General features: G+C 39.9%; 1 protein-coding gene across 2 annotated transcripts in view; it reads left to right on the top strand.

The window, feature by feature from the left end:
• Window positions 1-8,336, top strand: part of STIL (STIL centriolar assembly protein) — a gene marked incomplete at both ends in the record, with an annotated part of 62,003 nt that extends 53,667 nt beyond the window's left edge. For both annotated transcript variants that reach the window (XM_080691255.1, XM_080691254.1), the window contains one exon: window positions 7,547-8,336. In XM_080691255.1, coding sequence (XP_080547381.1) covers window positions 7,547-8,336 — 790 coding nt within the window. The remainder of the gene's footprint in view (window positions 1-7,546) is intronic.
• Between the last annotated feature and the right edge of the window lie 7,828 nt (window positions 8,337-16,164).

Genomic DNA, 16,164 nt, shown 5'->3' with positions numbered 1-16,164 from the left:
CTCTTCTTTTTAAATAGGAGAAAAGGTTACACGCATAAGTAATTTGAGAGAATTTTTGTGTTGTCTTCTGGGTAAAGATTCCAACATAATATTTTGGAAAGAGAAATGAGTTGTATTGATAGTATCTGAAAAGTCTTTCTGGAGGTTGTTGGGAGTCAAAATTGAACAGGGGAATGAAGAGTCTGCCAGAGTAGAGTACTCAACTTCCCCAGGGGGGAGAAGAGCCACAAACTCCACCCAGCATTACTTTTATTGGGTGAATTAAACAAAGAGGGTCAGGGTTCAAGAAGGTAATAATCAACTCAGAATGTGCCTAAAGCAATGCAAGATTAAACTCTTACTTATTATAAGCCCTAATGGATACTTCTTTCTGAGTATAATGGGACATGAGTTCAAACTACACCAAGGGGCATGTAGACCTGCATGTCCATATTCTCCTTGTGTGCAAGGGGCATCATCTGGACCTTGTCCTCACTTGTCCTCCATATTCTCAGAAGATTCCTTCAGGAGGTGATAGGATGATAGGATAACCACTGATGTACAGTTCCATAGTTGTGCTGTCTAAAAAGCAAAAACCAGCTGGGCGTGGTGGAACACACCTGTAATCCCAGTACTGGAGAGGCCAAGATGGAAGGCCCCTAGGTTCAATCTCCAGTACCATAAATAAATAAATTTATTTATTTCCATTAATTAATTAATTTCTATAAATTTGTCCCAACTGTCATCTTCTTTATACTTTTTATCAACAATGACCTCACTATATGCTTGTTAAAAAGAAAATAAAGCGGGGCATGGTGTTGCCAGTCCTTGGGAGGCTGAGATAAGATTGTAGGCTTGAAGCTGGGCATGGTGGTGCATTCTTGTAATCCCAGCATTTGGGAGGCTGAGACCTGAGGATCGTGGTTTGTAGACAGCCTCAGCTACTTAGTGAGGTCCCCCGCAACTCAGTGAGACCCTGTTTTAAAATAAAGGATTAAAAAATTGGGCAGGGGGTGTAGCTCGGAGGTCAAATGCTTCTGGGTTCCATCCCCAGACCTGCAAAAAAAAAAAAAGATTGTAGGCTTGAAGCCAACCTCAGCAACTTACAAAGACCCTCTTTCCAAATAAAATATAAAAAGGCTCTGGGGTGCAGAGTGTTCCTGGGTTCAATCCCCAGTATCAAAAAGAAAACCTGGAAATTATATTATTAAGGCTACTGTGTTTTCTGTTAACTATTTTTATTAGAAAAACAATAAGATCTCCAAGTTTAACTGACAATACAGAAGAATATAAAATAAAATACTAAAGCCCCTTCTCCCCCTAAACTCCTTACTATTCAGTCAGATTCCTTCAGTTACTTCTTTTAATCATTTCTTTTGTATTCTAAAAATGTTCTGTGATGTTCAATTATATATGTATATGTTTTATGTGTTGATTTTTTTAACTTGACATTATTATATCTTGAATACTTTTCCATATAAGTATTATATAGTTTTCTCATGCATTTACACAGCTGCATAGCCGGGCATGGTGGCACACGCTTGTAATCCCAGCATTCAGGAGGCTGAGACAGGAAAGATCGCAGTTCGCGGACAGCCTCAGCTACTTAGTGAGGCCCTCCGCAACTTAGTGAGAACCTATTTCAAAATAAAGAATAAAAAATAGGGCAGGGGGTGTAGCTTGGATGTCAAATGCCTCTGGGTTCCATCCGCAGACCTGCAAAACAAAAACAAACAACAGCTGCATAATATTCTGCTGTATCCATTATACTATAATATGTTGAATCCTCTTCTACCATTAATGGACCTTTATCCCAAATTTCTTGTTATTTCAGATAATGCTAAGTGAAAATCATTGTACACCTGTCTGTCTGTCTTTCTTTCTTTCTTTCCCTGAGATGGAACCCAGGGCCTCACACATGCCAGGCAAGCAATTTACTAAGCTGTGCCACAAGGTCCTGTAACAGTTATTTTTGTAATATATATTCCTAGGTAGGCAGATTGCAAAGGGTACATGTAGTGTTTGTTTGTTTGTTTTGGTGGTACTGGGAATGGAACCCTTCTACTTCTGGGCTATACTCCCAGATCTATTTTGTATTTTATTTAGAAACAGGATCTTTTAAACCAGCAAGGCTGGCTTCGAACCTGCGGGCTCCTCCTGTCTCAGCCTCCCAAGCACGGGGATTACAAGCCAGCCCCACCACGCCCAGCCATAGGGTACATGTATTTTAAAGAGTTAGTAGATAGTTGTAATTTGGGGGGGGTTGTTTATTTGTTGTGGTACTGAGGATTGAACCCAGGGCCATTCTGCCTTGAGCTACACTTCCTGCTCTTTTTATTTTTTCTTTTGAGACAGGATCTTGCTAAATTGCTGAGGTTCTCACCAAGTTGTGAGAACCTGTGATTTTCCTGTTTTAAATTCCGAAGTATAGGGATTACAAGCCTGTGCCCCCACATCTGGCTAAGTTTTAGTAGCTAGCTCTTTACTGATATTCTATTGGCCAACCTGTTTTAACCCACTGAGTTCCAAGCTTTCAATTCTGTGAATATTTCAACAAAACTGGCAGCATGTTAAAATCGTAATCTCTTATATGTCTGCTATTAAGAATGAAAATACAGGCGGGCTTGATGTGTACACCTGCAACCTCAGTTACTCAGGAGGTTGAGGCAGGAAGACTGCAAGTTCAAGTGTACAGCTTAGTGAGACCCTGTCTCAAAAGGAAAAATAATAAAGCCGGGCGTGGTGGCGCACACTTGTAATCCCCGCGCTTGGGAGGCTGAGACAGGAGGATCGCGCAGGTTCGAAGCCAGCCTCAGCTACTTAGTGAGGCTCTCAGCAACTTAGTGAGACCCTGTTTCCAAATAAAATATAAAAAATGGGTCTGGGAGTATAGCCTGGAGGTAGAAAGCCTCTGGGTCCCACCCCCAGTACTACAAAAAAAAAAAAAAAAAAATCAAGAGGAAAAATAAAAGGGCTAGAAAGATAGCTCAGAGGTAGAATGTCCTTGGGTTCAATCTCCAGTAAAACACACACACACACGTACAGATTATTCTGTAAACAGGACAGTGAATAATATAGTATTTTTCATCTTATATCTTCCTCTTAATGGTTTTCTCATTGTTTCAAGTATGCTAAGCAGGTATCTCTTGAAATCCAACAGATTCATGAGATCTTTCCTATCTTTTTTCACACATTTGTGAATAATCCATGCATTTACAATATACATATCAATTATTCAAGTGAACAAAAGCCAATATTATACCTGTAACAGAAATAGAATATTTGGAAACCAGCTGAGCGTGTTTATCTACATCACCATTGAAATTATTATAGGTACCCCATACCTTTGGTTAAGGCACGTTGACTCTGTATTTTTTTTCTATGTTGAACCAACTCTCTTTCTTTTTTCATTAATGTTGTTGGTTTCAAAGGACATTTGTTTAGTCTGCTTTTCCTCATGGTTCTGTAGCTTGGAATCCAGTATTTTAAAGATATACCAACAAGCCATAACCAATAGGTTATCGAAAAAACAGTGTGATTGTGGATTCTCCACTTCAAATGTTTGTAGAACTACCTGAATCCGAAGGAAAAGATCATTGTAGGGTCCTTATTGAGCACTTTTCCCACAATATGAGTCAAAGTCATAGCAATATCTACAATAGCAATATCTACATAGCAATATTCTACACAGTGCCCAGAATTTACATCCAAATCCCATGGGCCTTACTCTTATAAATAACATAATAATGAATGCAAGAACTGTTTAGGAAAATTACAAAAACATGTCACAACTTGTCAACAAATAACCACAGTTAGCAACACTTTACAGTTTGTCAGGCAGTAGGTATAACTGGTATCCAAAAGTTCAGAAGGTTTATTGTCTAGAATTTATGGCACAGTTTTTTCTATAGAAACTATTAAAAATTATAGGTTAAGTATTCCATGAAAGTAATCCTTGTATCCATACTATTCCTCTAGTTCTGTAAACCAGCTGTTACCATCATGAATGTGTGAAAACTTCATTCCAAGTTCTGATCTCTTGGGAGCACCTCCTCCTACCAGAAGAGTGGCTGAGGCTTGGGAAGGGAGGCTGCCTTTCTGCTTTTCTATTCCAGAACACTGCAGAGATGAAGAGGGTCCCCAACATACTTAGAGACTGCACAGGAGATGGAAATTGTGGGTTTGCGGTCTGGCAGTGCCCTCTATAGGCAGATTCTCAATTGGAGTGACTGCATTTAAAACATTTCTTAAGCAGCCTTTCCAGTTGCTGCTTCTTTGCTACCTGGCTGGCTGCTTATGATTTGAAAACCCTGTACAGGATAAGTAGGAGATAATTAGTCTTAATTCACACCGGAAAATGGTTGTTTTTTACTTTTAAGTCAGTTGGACTAATTTTTGAGCTTCCCTTAATTGTTGGCATACATCATAGACTTCTATCTTGTTGTGACTACACATCTAATGAAATTCTAACAACACAATTTGTGCTCCAGGCTTATAGGGTTTGACTAGTGGAATGATTTCTTTTTCCTTTCATTTGAATTGCCCTAGTGTTTATGTGCTTGGATTCTGAGTATTATGGATTTATTTTGCTTTCAAAGTAATGATGTCCTATCTCTTACAAATTGAGACTAACTAGCTGTTTTAGACAGTAATACTTGAAGAACTTTCTAAACTGAAACGGACTGCTTTATCAATCTTTAAACCATTGAACAAGAGAGTTAATTAAATCAGACCTACTTTTTCTAAATACCTGATATTTTGAATTAGAAGTTTTTATTTACTCTTATCAAATTTTTACAATATCTAGAGGCATGTATATTTTAATATGTTTCAGTTTTATCATTTAAAATGCAAATTGCTATCCGGATATGGTGGTACACGCATGTAATCCCAGCATTCGGGAGGCTGAGATGGGAGGATTGTGGTTTGCGGACAGCCTCAGCTACTTGGTGAGGCCCTCTGCAACTCAGTGAGACCCGGTTTAAAAGTAAAAATAAAAAATAGGGCAAGGGGTGTAGCTAGGAGATCGAATGCCACTGGGTTCTATCCCCAGACCCGTCCCCCCAAAAAATGCAAATTGCTTATTATTTCAAGGAAACAGGCAAATAAAAACATTCAGAAGGCATTATCACTCTGAATATATAATTTTAAAGGTAAGTAAACTAGTAGCATTTCTTTCATCTTATTTGTTTCTGGGAAAATTCCAACCTAATCAGAAAGACCAGTGTTACTGAGCACTGTTTATTGTTTGGTGGTGGCATCAGTGGTTTCAGAAATTGATTGATTTACTTATGTATTTATTTTGGTAGTGCTGGTACTAGGGACTGAACCCAGAGGCATTCTACCTCTGAGCCACACCCCCAGCCCTTTTTCTTCTTTTATTATGAAATAGTCTCAATACGTTACTAAGGCTTTACTCAAACCTACAATTCTCCTGTCTCAGCCTCCCAAGTAGGGACTCTTAATGTTTGGGAATAATTTCTTCCAAATTTCACTTGCATATTAGAATGAAAATACCTGATCATTATTTGTTTTTGCTGGTCTGTGGGTTTAAATAGTGGCTGGCACATGTAAAACAGCTGAAGTTCTTCATAGGATGAGAGAGAAAGTCATAGCATATTCTCTGACTAGAATATAATGTTTACCACATTGGTGCACAAAGGACTCTAATAGCAAAAGCAAGGTGCTAAATACAGTATAGTGAAATAGTTGTAGTGTCCCAAAGAATATGGCAGTCACAAGTTTCAGTCTCAGTTTGCTGATTGCTATATGTTCAACTTTCTAGAAATTGGTAAAATTATTACTTAACTTTCTCATAAGGGTAATAATAGTACCTACTTGTTTTTTTATGCAGTAAACATTTACTAAACGAGTGTCTACTTTGCTCCAGGCACAGGCGATACTGCAGGGGGAGGGGGAGTAGCTTGTCTTTGTTCATTCTTATGGGAACTAGCCAATAAATAAGACATGTGAATTTAATATAGAGAGATAAATACTAAGAAAAAAAAAAGAGGAGAGTAGAGGAAGGGGGATGGAAAGTGTTGAGGTAGAGAATAAAGTTGAAATAGGGAATGCACATCTTCCTGAGGAAGGTTTCCATCAGGAGGCTGAGACAGGCGGATCCAGGTTCGTGGCCAGCATCAGCTACTTAGTGAAGCCCTCTGTAACTTAATGAGACCCTGTTTCAAAGTAAAGAATAAAAAATAGGGCTGGGGATATAGCTCGGAGGTAGAATGCCCCTGGATTCCATCTACTGAGGAAAAAAAAAAAAAGATAATGCATGCAAAGCTTTTAGTAGAGTACCTGGCACATATAAGTTCTCAATGAGAATTGGCAGCTATTATGATTATAAATGCGATATAGAGGAGAAGGAAAATAAGTTAAAAATAACAAAAGTTAGTTTTAAATTATCTCTAATAAAAAGTTTTTCTATGTGTGTATATAAGCCTATATCCAGAGCCTGACTGAATGATGCTTTCCATTTTCTACAAATGGAATCTCTTCAACTGTGAACAGTTTAATTTTCTGAGCTACTTACAAAGCTTATACTATTATATCATCAAATGTGGTTTGAGTTTGGTTTTACTTTTATGTTTTACTTTACATTGAATATTAGCTGATCTCACATGCTATTTTGGGTTATGGATTGAAAATAAAATGTCACAACTATACAAAATGACTCTTACATTTGGAGCCTTGTATTTTTTCTTAAAACCGTAATTGAATCCAAGAGTACAGGCACATGCTATATAATCCTAGTACTTGGGAGTCCGAGACAAGAGGATCACAGGTTTGAAGCCAGCCTCAGCAACTTAGTAAGACCCCTTTTCCAAATTTAAAAAAAAGGGGGGCTAGGGGTGTGGGATGGAAATACAATGCCTCCTTATGCCTCCTTGCTTTAATTCCCAGCACCACACACATATACACATAAATGTGTAGTTTAAGAAAGTCAGAAGCTGGGAATGCAGCTTAGTGGGAGGATACCTGCACAAGGCCATGGGTTCGGTCCTCAGCTCAGAGAGACACACACACACACACACACACACACACACACACACACACACCACTTTTTTTTCTTTAGAAAAATTTGTATTTCATTTTCAATCTATGAATCATTAATTGCCTTTTAGGTTATCATACTTACCCCTTGAATGTGTGTATAAATTACTACTTAAATGTCTCAGTACTCAGATGAAAAGCACTATGAGCTTAATTATATAAGCTACAACTTTTTGTCCCTTTCACAGAAGGGAACACATTAAGAATGAAACTGTCAGCTGGGCGTGGTGGCGCACACTTGTAATCCCAGCATTTGGGAGGCTGAGACAGGAAGATCGTGGTTTGCGAACAGCCTCAGCTACTTAGTGGGGCCCTTTGCAACTCAGTGAGACCCTGTTTCAAAATTAAGAATAAAAAATAGGGTAGGGGGTGTAGTTCAGAGCTAGAATGCCCCTGAGTTCCATCCCCAGTACCACCAAAAAAAAAAAAAAAAAAAAAAAGAATGAAACTGTTACTTGAATAAGGTAAACGATGGCTTACTACTTTCTTATTCCTTTGTGTCTTTCAGTGTGTTGGCCTGCATCAGCCCAGAAGCGGTGATCTCTGGATTAAACTACATGTCATTTGCTAATGTTGGCATGAGTGGTTTAAGCCCCACTGGCGCAGATTTGAGCATGGAGGCAAATGCTATAGCTCTGAAATATTTAAATGAAAATCAGCTATCACAACTCTCTCTCACTCGATCAAATCAAAATAACTGCGACTCATCCTTTAGCCTCCTACATATTAATACAGACAGAAGCAGCATGGGGCTTAGCTTAATTTCACCAAACAACATGTCATTTGCAACCAAAAAATACATGAAGAGATACGGACTTATCCAAAGCAGTGACAATAGTGAAGATGAAGAGGAGCCTCCCGACCATGAGGACAGCAAAAATAACTGTTTATTGAGCCCAAACCCTTTATTCATACCTACACAACTTGGTCGTCAGAAAGAGCCTTCTAGGAATACCCGTGAAATAACTAATTGTTATAACTGTGACTCCGTGGACACACACACAGATACACCAGTACTGAGAAATATTACAAATGAAGTTGTGCAGCCAAAAGCAACACAGCAGTTGAATGAAAACCCAGCTTTCTTATTAAAGACCCTCAAATCAAATCCTGCAGTGAACCTCCGAACTGGAAAAGCAGAGTTTACTCAACATCCTGAGAAAGAAAATGAAAGGGACATGCTAGTTTTTCCTAAAAGCTCGCATCCTTCTGAAACTTTACAGCAAATGAATAGCATGAATTCAGTAGGTACCTTTTTAGATGTAAAGCATCTTAGACAGTTGCCAAAATTATTTTAACTCACTCCCTTCTCATATAGGCGCTAGATGTATCCTGAAGGTACTTAGGGTAGCCAGAGCCTTTTGATCGTTTTGGGATTCCTAATTATTGTAGGAGTCAATCTGTGTCTTGGTAGCTGTTGATTACAAAGAGCTGAACAAGTGGCTTGGTTGTGAGGTGGCTGGCTAGTGGAAAAGCCACATTCTTGTTCAAACAGAGCTGTTCAGCATCACTGAAACCTTAAAAAAAGATCAGTTATTTCAGCAAATTTAGTTAAACAGACACTTCAGCTCTGACTCTGAACAGCTGTTTTACGCCGTGTTGCCTCTAAATCTACCTAGTATCAGATAAAGAACATAAATTTATCATGACCCAGGCTGAATCAACAAAACAACCCTTCTTGAGTTTAAAGGGAAAATTATTTTTCAAAATTACTCAAGATGTTTTATACAAGGAGTATTATTTCTTCTTAATTAAGATGCATATTAAACTCTGAAACTTTTTGCAGTTTGGTGAGTTGATGTTTGTGTAACATCTTCAACATATAGCACTAGCTATCACAGAATAAGAAAATTATTGGGTATGAGTGTGTTTTATAAACTTGACTTTTTCAAACAACTTTAATATTTTTAACACAACTTAATAAAAATGTCTAGATTTTCTGTTTGCCTTTGTCCTGTGCTATAGTTTATCTTTCCCACTTTTCCCCCCAACTCCCACAAAGATATAAAAATGATACAGAGAGTTCAGGTATACCTTTTATTCGTGTCCCCCAACTATAGCCTCTGACACAATCATAGTAAATTATCACAACTAAAAAACTGACATTAGGTTCACTACTAATAACTATAGACCTTTCAGATTTCACAAGTTTTGTTTTGTTTTGTTTTTGAGGGGGAAAAAGCACTGGGGATTGAAAGATCCTTGTGAAGCCAGGTATGATGGCACATGCCTGTAAACCCAGTACTTGGGAAGCTGAAAAAGGATTGCAGATTCGAGGCCAGTCTCAGCAAGACCCTATTTTCCAAAACAAAATTTGACTCAGAGTGTAGCTCAGAGGTAGAATGCCCCTAGGTTCAAAAATCAGTACCAAAGAAAAAAGAGAGAGAGAATGAGAGAGAAAGTCTTGTGAATGCTAAGCTTGTGTTTTGCCACTAAACTACATCCCAAGCCCATGAGTTTTATTTGCACTCCTTTACTTTTGGTGTATAACTATGAAATTTCATCACTTAACAGATTCACCTATTTCTACTCTTTTAAAGCACACCCTTTAGCCCTTTCTCCTGACACCAAAGAACCTTACCAGAATTTTGTCATTTTGAGAATTTTGTTTTGTTTTGTACTGGGGATTGAAACCAGGAGCATTCTACCACTGATCTACACCCCCAGCCTAATTTTTTATTCTTTCTTTTTGAAACAGGGTCTCACTAAGTCAAGGGGGGCCTCACTAAGTAGCTGAGGCTGGCCGAGAACCTGAATCCTTCTGTCTCAGCCTCTCAAATACTGGGATTACAAGCGTGAGTCACCACGCCCAGCTCGAGAATGTTATATAAACAATCCTACATGTGTAACTTTCTTGAAATTTGGCTGTATTAGTTCAGCATGATGTCCTGATATCCATCCAGGTTGGTTGTATCTGAGTCTTGCCGTCCCTCTACCTGTGTTAAGTTTTAATTATTTCTGAATATAAATCAAAAAGTCCTTACAAGAGAAGCTTTTCAGCTGAAGTTAAACATGTAATTGCCTTATATTAAAGTTCAGTATGTAAACTGATTGAATCTCAAAATACTTTTCCAACCCAGCTGTAGCTTTCTGAAATAATAACATGATAAAACAATTTATAGTTAGCAAATAGGGATTCCCACTGGAGCCAGGGACTATGACGTTAGCATGTCTTTTCCCTACGGTGTTGCTCTTTCAAGTTAAAAATGAGATATGTAAATCTTTTTTTTTTTTTCCTGTGGGTCTGGGGATGGAACCCAGGGGCATTCGACCTCCAAGCTACACCACCTCCCCTGTTTTTTATTCTTTATTTTGAAACTAGGTCTCACTGAGTTGCAGAGGGCGTCACTAAGTAGCTGAGGCTGTCTGCGAACCACGATCCTCGGGTCTCAGCCTCCCAAATGCTGGGATTACAAGTGTGCGCCACCATGCCTGGCTGAGATATGTAAATCTTTATGATATCTTTCCTTATGTTTCCATGTGCCTCATTTGAAGCTTTAGTCATTTTAATAATAGCAAAAAATCCACTTGCATGTTTCACTGGAGAAAAGGAACAGAATTGTCAATGCCACTTTCAAGTGTGCTCTGTTTAACAGTGGCCCTTAGTATTTCACCCAAGAAGTGAGTGTAAGTATCATTTGTATTGCACACTGTTGAAAAAACAATGTTAGACGGGCATGGTGGCACACACTTGTAATCCCAGTACTTGGGAGGCTGAGACAGGAGGATGGCAGGTTCACAGCCAGCCTCAGCCACTTAGGCCCTCCACAACTTAGTGAGACCCTGCTTCAAAATAAAGAAAAATAATGTTAGTGAATTAACTGACAGCATTGTCAGCTATTTTACCTTTATTGCTGGGAACCCTATATGTTCTATACATTCTATACTAAACAAGAAGCTCTCTCTACACAATAAAAATGAACCTGGAAGCTGGGTGTGGTGCCACACACTTGTAATCCTAGTACTGGGGAAGCTGAGACAGGCTGATCTCAGTTCTCTGCCAGCCTCAGCTATTTAGTGAGGTCCTTTGCAACTCAGTGAAACCCTGTTTCAAAATAAAGAATAAAAAATAGGGCTGGAGCAGATGTGGTGGAACATGCTTGTAATCTCACCATTCAGGAGGCTGAGATTGGAGGATCGCAGCTCATAGCTAAGGCTCTTTGCAACTCAGTGAGACCCTGTTTCAAAAATAAAAAGACTAGCTGGGCGTGTTGGCGCACGATTAAAATCCCCGCGCTTGGGAGGCAGAGACAGGAGGATCGCGCAGGTTCGAAGCCAGCCGCGCGTGCTGGCTTAGGAGACCCTGTTTCCAAATTTAAAAAGTGTAAAAATAGGTCTGGGCGTGTAGCCCGAAGGTAGAAGGGTGTCCAGGAACCCCAGAATAAAAATAAAAATACTAAGAAAAAATAGAACTTTATATGGAGAAAGAAAAGACCCAGAATAGCCAAAGCAATTCTCAGCAACAAGAATCATGCAGGAGGCATCACAATCCCAGACTTCGAACTATACTATAGATCAATAGTAATAGAAACAGCATGGTACTGGCACAATAACAAGTACACTGACCAGTGGAAGAGAATAGAAGATACAGAAACAAATCCACATACCTACAATCAATCTTTGACAAAGGGGCCAAACTCATACGCTGGAGAAAAGACAGCCACTTCAAACAAATGGTGCTGGGAGAACTGGCTGTCCATTTGTAGAAAGATGGAACTAAACCCCTATATCTCACCATGCACAGGAATCAACTCAAGATGGATCAAAGACTTAGAAATCAGACCAGAGACTGTGAAGTTATTAGAGAAGAACATAGGCTCATCACTACAACATATAGGCACAGGCAGTAACTTTCTCAATAAAACCTCCAAAGCTCAGGAAATTAAAGCAAGAATCAACAAGTGGGATAGCATCAAACTAAAAAGCTTCTCGTCAAAGGAAACCATCAAGAACCTAAAGAGGAAGCCTACAGAATGGGAGGTCTTTACCAGTCACCACTCCAATAGGGGGCTAATATCCAGAATTTACAAAGAGCTCAAAAGACTCTACACTAGCAAAACAAACAACCCAATCAAGAAATGGGCAATCGAATTGAATAGACACTGTACAAAAGAAGAGATACAAATGGCCAATAGATTCATGAAAAGATGTTCTTCATCATTAGCCATCAGGGAGATGCAAATCAAAACTACACTGAGATTCCATCTAACCCCAGTCAGATTGGCAAGCATAAAGAAATCAAACAATAATAAATGTTGGCGAGGATGTGGGGAAAGAGGAACTCTTTTACATTGTTGGTGGGAGTGCAAACTAGTTCAGCCACTATGGAGATCTGTGTGGAGATTCCTTAGAAAAATGGGAATAGATCCACCATATGATCCAGCTTTACCACTCCTGGATATTTTTCCAAAGGGGTTGAAAACAGAGAACTACAGCAACATATGCATACCTATGTTCATAGCAGCACAATTTGTAATAGCCAAAATTTGGAAACAACCTAGGCCCCCATCAACAGATGAATGGTTTGTAAAGTTATGGGAAATACACACAATGGAATTCTATTCAGCTATAAAGAAGAACAAAATCACGTCATTCATAAGAAGATGGAAAGTGCTGGAAAGCATTATGTTAAGTGAGATCAGCCAAACACAGAAAGAGAAGGGACATATGTTTCCTCTAATATGCCCAAACAAGTGAGCATTGGGGATACCAGATGGACTCCAGGTAATGGAAGGGAAATCTCAGCAAAGTTTGAATGGAAAACTAAGAGAGGAAGGAGGCTGAACTTGATTGATGAGCGGCTGTTTCCAAATAGGTGTAAAAGTACGAATATAGCAAGGTTAGCCTGGGTATTAAGGGGTATTAAGTATCAGGAGGGGGAAAGGGAAACGGGGGGGGGCACCAAATACAGATCAAATGTATAACATTTACTTTCAATAAAATAAATTTTTTTAAAAAGTTTAAAAAATATAAAAATAAAAATACTAAAAAAAAAAAAAATAGGGCTGGGGGTGTAGCTTGGAGGTACAGTGCCCCTGTGTTCCATCCCTAGTACCGAGAAAAAAAAGAAAGAAGGAAAAAAGAATAGGGCTGGGAGTGTAGCTCAGAGGTAGGGTTCCATCCCTAGTACTGAAAAACAAAACAAAAACCGGGGGCTTTTTAAGCAAAATGTGATCACTTGTTGCCACATATCTGATAAGATGTTGAAACAGTTTGGAGATCAAACTTCAACTACAGATTAATTCAACAAAAGGTGTCTGTTTTACCTAGGCATGTCAAAAGAAGGGACTGTCAATAAAACCTACTCTAGAAAGTTCTAAGAGTATTGCTATAGGAAGTTAGTTATGATAGCCTTTTTTTTTTGTTTGTTTGTTTTTTTTTTTGCAGGTCTGGGGATGGAACTCAGGGGTATTCGGCCTCCGAGCTACATCCCCTGCCCTATTTTTTATTCCTTATTTTGAAATAGGGTCTCACTAAGTTGCAGAGGGCTTCACTAAGTAGCTGAGGCTGCCCGCAAACCACGATCCTCCAGTCTCAGCCTCCCAAATGCCGGGATTACAAGCGTGCGCCACCACGCCTGGTATATGATAGCCTTTTTATAGGCATCTTTGGAAAGAGCACTAGTACTGGGAAAGCTGAATTACAGACTGACGTTTACCTCTCAAGTGATGTTTCTCTGAATTTCTGTCATCTAGTCCCTGTTTATAAGATAGATGAGTGCTACTTCAAATGGAATAGAGCAATGATGAAGCTTCTGAGAAATAAACCCATGAGTCTGAGTCCTGGCCAGTTGGCCACCTACCCCTCCCCTCCTTCAGCTAGCCCTCACTCAACTTTACTGGCCAATTGAAATTATTCCAGCTCGTGTGTCCTGCTCTAAACCCCACAGAAGTAGATATAAACATATTAGACCTTATAAAGGCTGTGAAAATTTTAGGGAAAATAGTCGCAACAGTTAAGAATATAAAATGAAAAGCCAAAATGAGTGATCCAGACAACCGAACCACAGAAGTGGAATCACGATAACTTCCACCTATTTTTGGCTTATCCTGTGTTCACAAGGGCACTGTGCTGAGCACCTCACACGTCTGTTAGTTTAAGCCTCCTGGCCAACCCCAGCTGCTAAGTCTTATCCTAAAGGAAGGTTCCCATGTGATCTAGTGCCAGATTCAAGCTCAATTATAACTCCAGAGCTGGAGGTCTTATGAAGCCCCTGAGAAGAAAGCCTCTCAGGCCGAAGAACTCAGGAAGAGCTTTCTGCAGGAAAATATCTGGAGTTGAGTGGATGATTTCAAATACTATAGCTAGTGCTGTCTTTAAATACTACACTGTCCTCCAAGCCACCTCATTTTCTTTTTATAAAGAAGTCTCTTGCCCTTTAGCTGAAAGCACAAAAACAATATTCACTAATAGTATTTCCTGAAGGGGGTAACCCCAGCTCTGTTAACAATGAAGGGTTCTTTTCCATAACTACCTAGTGGCAAGCTAGTACTAAGTACCATAAGAGCTCCGGACAATGAGAAAAACAAGCTCTCTTCGCCCTTGTTTCCGAGGCCTGGCTCATGAGGGCAGGGCCTCTCCTGGCCTCCCCAAACAACTGAGAGCCATTATGCCTACATACGTCACGGTCATGTCCCGCATCTGCAGCCTGTTTCACACTTTTCAGAGTGCTTTCCCTCATAGTATATAATCTTCACAGCAAACACTACTGACATGGGCATGGCAGGCATAATTAGCCCGTCTACAGGTGACGAAACAAAGTACAACTGGGCCAAACTCACACAGCACTAATGCCCAGGACACTGGCCTAGTGTCCTTCCATAGCCTCTGGCCCAGTAGCAGCCACTCCCTCCACCTTCCTCCCCACACCAGCCAGCACCCTTTTTACACCTAGTTACCCAACAGGTATAGCGTGTTGATCTCACTGGGCACTGAGCAGAAGATGATAAGACAACCAGGCTTTGCAGAAGCTCAGTTCAATGTGAGGAGACATGCAAACGCTAGCTAGCAATACAGTCAGATGAGCTCCAATAGTAAGACTGCATAAATGTGGGAACAGAAGAGAAGCTGAGAGGAATATTTTATTATTATATTTTGTTATTTTGAGAATGTCCTGGAAGTGACAGGGAACCAGTGAGGAAAGAGAAAACACACGGAAAAGTCCACTGAGTTAGGAGGCAGCGACACCTGGGTTCTCATCACTGTGCCCCTAACTCCAACACTGGACAAGTCATGGGCTTTAGTTTCCCAATATTTAAGGCAAGGGGCTGGGCATGGTAGCACATGCCTGTAACTCTAGTACTTAGGAGGCTGAGACAGGAGGATCACGGGTTCAAGGCCAACCTCAGCAACTTAGCAAGATTCTCAACAACTAAATGAGACCCTGTTTCAAAATAAAAAAGCCGAGCGTGGTGGCGCACTCTTGTAATCCCATCATTTGGGAGGCTGAGACGAGGATCACAGTTTGAAGACAGCCTCAGCTACTACTTAGTGAGGCCCTTTGCAACTCAGAGAGACCCTATTTCAAAATAAAGAATAAAAAATAGGGCTGGGGGTGTAGCTCAGAAGTAGAATGCTCCTGGGTTCCATCCCCAGTACTAAAAAAAAAAAAAAAAAAAAAAAAACTTTAAAAGTAGAATCAGGGGTGCAGCTTGGAGGTAGATTACCCCTGGGCTCAATCCTCAGGACCCCCAGTAAAAGAAATAAAGGGATCTCCTGTGTATCTCTGACATGCCATGATTGTATAAAGTGATAGTTTCATAGTAGAGTGTGAACAGTGGTTTGTCCACAGGAAACACAGGCTTGCTACAAGAGAGCTTTGAGTTAGGACTTGAAAGATCTTGAAGAATTTCCACGGCCATAGATGAGGAAAAGATTTCCCTACTTTTTGATATTCACAATGGAAAAAGGGAATTCTGTTCTCCCCACAAAAATGTTAAGAAATTATTTATTTATTTTTATTTTTGTGGGTCTGGGGATGGAACCCAGGGGCATTTGACCTCCAAGCTACATCCCCTGCCCTATTTTTTATTCTTTATTTTGAAACCGGGTCTCACTGAGTTGCAGAGAGCCTCACTAAGTAGCTGAGGCTGTCCGCGAACCGTTATCCTCCGGTCTCAGCCTCCC

Source organism: Muscardinus avellanarius (genome assembly GCF_963383645.1).
Source record: "Muscardinus avellanarius genome assembly, chromosome: 3".
NCBI classification, from domain to species: Eukaryota; Metazoa; Chordata; class Mammalia; order Rodentia; family Gliridae; genus Muscardinus; species Muscardinus avellanarius.
Note: the sequence above shows the minus strand (reverse complement) of the source record. Positions and strands in the feature narration are given on the sequence as shown.